The 7323-nt window shown below is 57.3% G+C and overlaps 1 protein-coding gene across 1 annotated transcript in view; it reads left to right on the top strand.

Moving 5' to 3' along the window:
• Positions 1-3062: 3062 nt before the first annotated feature.
• The window catches only part of ASXL2 (ASXL transcriptional regulator 2), a 52279-nt gene continuing 48018 nt past the window's right edge, over positions 3063-7323 (top strand). The window contains exon 1 of the mRNA XM_066314553.1: positions 3063-3244. Coding sequence (XP_066170650.1) covers positions 3188-3244 — 57 coding nt within the window. The 5' untranslated portion in view covers positions 3063-3187. The remainder of the gene's footprint in view (positions 3245-7323) is intronic.

The following is a 7323-nucleotide window of genomic DNA, read 5'->3' as shown; positions in this document are numbered from 1 at the left end:
GTCCCTGATGTGGCTGCCCCTGGATCCCTGGCAGAAAATATTCCCAATAAAATCCAACCTGAGTTTTTTTTTTTACCTGAGGTTCAGTGTGAATCCCAGCTGGGCAGAGCACCAACTGTTCTTTTCATATCTAGAATCTTGGAATGGTTTGGGTGGGAAGGGACATTAAAAACCACCCAGTGTCCATGTGAATCCAGGAGAGCAGCTGGAAAGGTGTATCTGAGGGAGGAAACTGGGATTTTCCAGTGTATCTGAGGGAGGAAACTGGGATTTTCCATGTGAATCCAGGGGAGCAGCTGGAAAGGTGTATCTGAGGGAGGAAATTGGGATAATTCCATGTGAATCCAGGAGAGCAGCTGGAAAGGTGTATCTGAGGGAGGAAATATTGGGATTTTCCAGTGTATCTGAGGGAAATATTGGGATTTTCCATGTGAATGCAGGAGAGCAGCTGGAAAGGTGTATCTGAGGGAGGAAATATTGGGATTTTCCAGTGTATCTGAGGGAGGAAACTGGGATTTTCTGTGGATTGCCCCACAGCAGTTGTTCACACCGAGGGGAGGGAAGGGCACAGAGGTGTTCATTGGCAAAGCAGCCCCTGACCCAGGGGATTTCTGTTCCCTCATCCATGGGCGTTTGTTGTTGTTCCATTTGTGGCTGGATTCACTGTTATTTCTGCACGGTTTATCCCCACAGCACTGACCTGTCACAGGTTCCTCCTGGAATTGTGGCCTTCCATGTGTTCTCCTGCATTCCTCCTTCAGAATTCCACTCCTCCCAGGGTGTGTCACCACTCAGCACCACGGTCACAATCAGGCAGAGAAACCTGCAACCACAGACCTGATCAGATATTAAATATCTCCTTCATTCTGTATTAAATACCAGCTTTAATGACACAACTGTCAGGGAGCAGCAGGAGATGCTCAGCTGAGTCTGGAACTCCCTGGGAGAGTGAAAAGTGTCCCTGCCCATGGCAAGGGGTGGAACTGGATGGGCTTTGAGGTCCTTTCCCACCCAAACCAGTCTGGGAGTCCAGGATTTCAAAAAAGAACCCCCTCAATCCTCTCTAAATTAATCCTTTTTGTAGCTCTCAGCGTGGCAGAAAGTGCAATGGCTGAAGCAGAGATTGCAGCTCTTTTGGGATATTTGGGAGCCACGGCTGGGGTTACACTCCTCTGATCTAATTCCATCTCCTGAGTTTATCTCCTGAGATTTTATCTCCTGAGATTTTATCTCCTGAGATTTTATCATCTCCTGACACTGCACAGGAGGAAATGAAGCCCAGTTCATTGTGAGGGGATTGGCTCATCATTGGAAAAGGAAGGACTGACACCATTCCAGCACTATCCCAGTTTGTGGGGATGTCTTGGTTTGGAAAGACAGGAAAGCAGGAGCCTCCCTTGGGATGGAGAATGTAAACTCCTTCCCTCTGAATTATTATAATTTTGAAATTAAGGGGCTTTCAGGCAAAGAGATGGGAATGGGAATAACAGGTCTTTACCAGGAAAATTAAAATACAAATGTAGTAGTACAAAAAAGCAAATGTAAAAGGATAAAAGTCAGAGGTGTTGGTCAGGCTGTTGGTGTGAGCCCAGCCCAAGCCTCCTGCAGTGACAGATGTGGTTCTGTGGCAGCAGAGATGATCCTGGAGAAGGTGCAGTGGTGCTGAGCTGGGGCTGCTCTCCCTCTGGGAATCCAGAGCACACAGGCTGTGCTGGGCTTCTGAATGCCAGGGCTGATCCAGGGGGGAATGCTGGGCTCCTGGCCCTGGGTGGAGCCTCTCCCAGTGGCTGCTGGAATTGTCTGAGCCCTGCAGTGAGCCTGGCTGGCCATGGACAGCAGAGAGCCCTGGGATTGTGAGGGCTGGCTCCTGGAAGGGAGAAAGAAACACTGCCCCAGATGGTTTCACAGCTGGCAATAAAACACACACTGCTGGTCACAGCTGGGATTGCACCCAAGAGAGGAGACCTGGGGGAATGGGAGGCAGGGGCAGTGCTGGGACAGGGAATGGGGACAGTGGGGACAGTGGGGACAGTGGGGACAGTGGTTAGAGGAGCTCTCTGAACACAGACACAGCACCTGCTTTGCCAATGACACACTGAACTGTCCCCCACAAGGCGCAACCTGGAGGTTTCCACAAACCCAGCACGGCAAGGAGCCCAAAGTGCACTGTTTGTAGGGTACTGTTTTCCTAAGACCACCTCTGTGATGCAGGGCTGCCAGCTGCCTAATGCCTGTTTATTTAGAAATCCTCATTTCTGTGCCTGGCTTCTTTTGGGGGGCTCTGAGGAGATGCTCTCGTTCCGTTTTAAACATCACTTTTCTCGCCAAGCAACACGTGTCTGCTGCCCTGACCACAGCTTGTGAACAAGTCACATCCATGCTTATATTTACACCAGCCTGTAAGTGTGTAAGTAATAAGTGTGTAAATAATAAGTGTGTAATAAGAAGCGTGGCTCCAGCTGGATGATAAAAGACACGGCAAGTGGCACAGTAGGAGCCAACACTCCACAGGGAGATCCCCGATTACGCCATAAAGGCCCTTCCAGGCAGCTCAGGCTCCATCTTTTGAGGCTGTTTCAACCTTAGCCAACCTATTTCACAACCCCTCGCCCGTTCTCCATGCGGGCCTGGGCGAATCGTTCGCTATTTGTGACTCTCGGGACGCCACCATCGGTGTCACTGCGGAGGAGCCGGGCTCCGGGCTCTGAGGGGACTGCCGCCATCTTTGCCCCTCAGCCACCGCGGGCTGCGGGAACGGCCGGCCAGCACGGAGGAGAGAGCGGAGGAAGGAGCGGGGAAGGAGAGGAGGCTGCCGGTGGCACCCGATGGCGGCGGGAGAGGAGAACTGTCGGTGGCCGCTGTGGCAGGGCGGACACATCTCCGCCACGGCGAAGAGGCAGCGCCGCCATCTTTGCTCCCCTCAGGCGCCGCCGCCATCTTTGTCCGAGAGGCGGGAACGCGCCCGTTGTGGGCGTGGCCTAGCAAACCCCGCCCCTTTGTGGGCGGGCCCGGCGGGCGGGGTCACATGACCGCGGCCCGTGCGCAGCGGAGCCAACATGGCGGCGGCGGCGGGCTCAGGGGCCGCCGCTCCCGGCGCTGGCCGCGTTTAGGGGCCGCCGGCCCGGCCCCGCCGCCCCCGCGCCCGCCCGACAGCCCCCCGAGCGCCGCGAGCCCCGCCGCGTCCGACATGAGGGAGAAGGGCCGCAGGAAGAAGGGCAGGACCTGGGCAGAGGCCGCCCGGACGGTGCGCGGGGCGGGGGGGGCCGCGGGGCGGGTCGCGGGCCGCGGGGCGGGTCGCGGGAGGACGGGAGCAGCGGCGGGACCCGCCCGGTTCTGTCTCCGCTCCGCTCCGCCGTCACGGCTTCGGCTTGACCTGTGTCCCGCTTGTGTCGTGCTTGCCGGCAGGAATTTCCCTGGGAAGCGGCGCGGGGGAGGGATTGGCGCTGGGATTTGCTGTGGCGAGCGAGGGTGGAAGTCACACCCCAGAGCAAGTGACGGGCACGGGGAGGAGGTTTTCTTTATTGCGCTGTCCCTTTTCCTTCCGCGCAGCTGAACTCCTTCAGGTGCGAGCTGCCCAGTCGCCCCCAGGGTTAAGGAAAGTTGCCAATCCTAAAAGGTGAATTTTCACCAGGAGGTTTCCCAGCGGGGTTTAATTCTGTGCTGTCGCCTGGGTGCGGTGCACAGAGCGCGGAGAAAGGAGAAGTTCAGCAGTGGGACGGGAATGAGAGAGGAAACTCCACAAGTGCGAGCTGCTGAAACGCTGCGGGGTGAAAGCTTAAACCTCCCAGCTCGGGATAAATCCCCGCACGGACAGAGAGAGGGAGGAGCCGCCCTTCTGAGAGCCCTCCTGGAAGAGAGGGATCTGTTCGAACAAGACTTGAAAAGTCTGGCTGGGGAAGCAAATGTAAATAGAAACCTGCGGCTGAGACTTGCAGGGGATATTTTAATACATAAATTGGGTCTGGACCTGGTGTTTCCAGCGTGAAAGGCATCAGAGTGGCTGCTGCGTTCAGGAGATGAAGAGCAGTTGGAGGTTTTTAGGAAATCATTTATTGGCCTGCAGGGAAACGCTTTGGTGTTGCTCTCTTTGTGTTTTTGTGTGTCATTGTCACAGTTTCTTTGGGGACAGCGGTGGCAGGGTCTCCAGTGGAGGAGAGCAGCTCTTTTCCAGCCTCTGTGCACTGCTGTCCAGCCACAGATCCCTAAAAATCCCCTTAAGGGCTAAAGCATGCCTTTACCAAAGCTGCACATTGCCCAGAGCCAGGGCACAGGCCTTGGCTCTCAGTTTGGAGGGAAAATCGTGAAATTGTATAAGAAATGTAAAAGCTCTCAGGTGCCTCCTTCTTCTGCTTTTGGGAGGTGACAGAAAACTCGTCCCCAAGCTCAGGACTGTCCCCTTTTGTCTCCAGGCGTCCCCTGTGTGTGGAGGTTCCCTCACTGAGCTCTGAGCTGGCTCTGGGCTGAGCACAAGAGTCTCTGGGCTGCAGGGGACAGGCCTGGGGCTCTGCTTGTCCCAGGATCAGTCACCCAGCCTGGAAAATCCCAACCAGCCCTGCCCAATCCTCACCTTGTCACTGAGTGCCACCTCCAGGGATTCCTGGGACACTCCAGGGATGGGGATCCAACCCTCCCTGGGCACTGCCAAGGCCTGAGCAGCCTTTCCCTGGGGAAATTCCTGCTGCTGTCCCCCCTGAGCCTGCCCTGGCCCAGCCTGAGGCCATTTCCCCTTGTCCTGTCCCTGTGCCCTGGGAGCAGAGCCCGAGCCCCCCTGGCTGTCCCCTCCTGGCAGGGAGTTGTGCAGAGCCACAAGGTCCCTCCTGAGCTCCTTTTCTCCAGGCTCAGCCCCTTTCCAGCTCCTCAGCCTCTCCTGGGGCTCCAGTCCCTTTCCCAGCTCCTCAGCTGCTCCTCACAGAACTGACTCTCCAGAAAAGTTTGTCCCCAGCTCCCTCATGTCACCCCAGCTGCATTTCCTGGGCAGGTCTGTACCCTTCTCTTGCTCTGGCACCTCTGCACTGGTGCTCACAGCTGCCTGAGGCAGCTCCACCAGCCCAAAAAACACTGCTTTTTATAATTTAACTTGTGGTGCTGATCTCTGCTGGAGCCGGGAGTTTGGGATCAGGTGCCCTGCGGTTCTGGGGAGGTGAATTAATCCAGTGCAGCGGCTCAGAGGTGAGGTGTGGCGCCGAGGCCGTGCTCTCTGCTCCTGGGGGAGCTGCAGGAGGGAGGAGATCCCGTGGGAACCCGACTGGGAGAAGCCTGGGGCAGCAGAGCAGCGTGAGGTGAGGGCAGGAAGTCGCTGGTGATAAACAGCCTTTTCTCATTTCCTGCCTGCTGCAGCTGCACGGAGCTGGGAGCTGCTGCCTGGGCTGGGGACAGCCTGGGGACAGCCTGGGGACAGCCTGGGGACAGCCTCTGGGCTCCCTGCAGCTCAGAGCCCAGCTGCAGCACGGGGAGGAGTTTGCAGCGCAGAGTTTGCAGGTGCCAGTGTGCAGGTTGGGGTTGCAGCCAGAGCAGTGCCAAGGTGTGTGCACACCAGGGAAATGCCCCAGCTCAGGGTTAGCAGGGCTCTGGAAGTGCTGCCCCTTCACCCAGGGCTGGCACGGAGAGCAGGGCTTGGACTGGCTGCTGTGGGTTGAAAACAAAGCAACTGAGAGGCTCTAAGTCAGAAATACGATTTAATGAGAAGAAAAGGAAAAAAAAAATAAAATAAATGCAACAATACAAAAAGAAAAAAAAAGCAGTGCCAGAGTCAGAATTCACCCTGAGCAGGGTGATGGAAGCAGTCCAGGTGAGGTGTCTTCCTGAAGCAGTGATCCCATAGAAAGGTCTGGGAGCTCTGATCCTCTGGGAATCTCTTGTACTGTCCCAAATGCCAGTTTCTATCCAGGTGACAATGTTGGCTCCTCCCCGTGGGCGGGGCATCTCATGATGGTGAGTCCTTGATGGCCCATTAAAGAGAGATAACTCCAGAGGCAGTTATCTGTGAGTCATGCACAAGGCATTGATGGGCCATGGACTGAAGATGGTGAGAGAACACATCCCAAACTCCAACCCAGGATCCTGTGTGCATCCCACAGCCCCAGTGTGGGCAGCAGGGAGGGGACACTGTGCCCCTGTGCTCAGGTGAGCCCTCACCTGCAGAGCTGCTCCAGCCCTGGGGACAGCAGCACGAGGAGCTGGAGCTGCTGCAGAGAGTACAGAGGAGGCACTGAGGTGACAGAGGGCTGGAGCAGCTCTGGAGCCAGGCTGGGAGAGCTGGGGGTGCTCACCTGGACAGGAGAAGGCTCCAGGGAGAGCTCAGAGCATCTTCCAGGGCCTAAAGGGGCTCCAGGAGAGCTGCAGAGGGACTGGGGACAAGGGCTGCAGGGACAGGACACAGGGAATGGCTTCCCAGTGCCCAGGGCAGGGCTGGATGGGCTCTGGGGCAGGAATTGTTCCCTGGCAGGGTGGGCAGGGCTGGCACAGGGTGCCCAGAGCAGCTGGGGCTGCCCCTGGATCCCTGGCAGTGCCCAAGGCCAGGCTGGACACTGGGGTTGGAGCCCCTGGGACACTGGGAGGTGACCCTGGGGCACTGAGAGGTGACCCTGCCGTGGCACTGGATGAGCTGTGCTGTTCCTTTCCACCCTGAGCAGTCCATGGTCTCCCCTGCAGCGCCCAGTGGCTGCTCCCAGGGCTGAGGCTGGAGGTGTCTCATGTTCCAGGATTTGTGCTGTGCAGCAGAGAATTCTCAGGGATGTTCTCCCTGCTGCTCTTGTTTTCTCTCCCTGTGCTCAGGGGGCAGCTTCCTCCAGGCAGAGCTGGGTTGTCCCTGTCACAGGGAGCTGTCCCTGTGCCATTTCTCCCTGAAAACCCCAGCCAGTCTGTTGTGGTGCTCTTTGGGCAGGGAGGGAATGAGGCTGAGCTGGAATGTGCTCAGCCTGGAGGCATTTGGGCTTGGTTTCTCCTGGGAAATCCCCGGGGGTGACCTGAGGAAAGGGTTTCCTGCTGTGCTGAGGGGTTGTGTGGCCTCTGGGAATGCTCCTTGGCTGGGTGACACAGGGGACACAAAGTGCTGAGGGACCTTTGTGAGGGCAGCTGCTGCAGCCCTTGGGAATGCCAGGGATGGGGGAAAGGGACCTTAAATCCCATCCAGTGTCACTCATGTCATGGAAAGGACCCTAAATCCCACCCAGTGTCACCCCTGCCATGGCAGGGTCACCTCCCACTGTCCCAGGGTCACCTCCCACTGTCCCAGGGGCTCCAACCCCAGTGTCCAGCCTGGCCTTGGGCACTGCCAGGGATCCAGGGGCAGCCCCAGCTGCTCTGGGCACCCTGTGCCAGCCC

Source organism: Sylvia atricapilla, chromosome 3 (assembly GCF_009819655.1).
Source record: "Sylvia atricapilla isolate bSylAtr1 chromosome 3, bSylAtr1.pri, whole genome shotgun sequence".
NCBI classification, from domain to species: domain Eukaryota; kingdom Metazoa; phylum Chordata; class Aves; order Passeriformes; family Sylviidae; genus Sylvia; species Sylvia atricapilla.
This window is presented reverse-complemented; position numbering and strand designations above follow the sequence as displayed.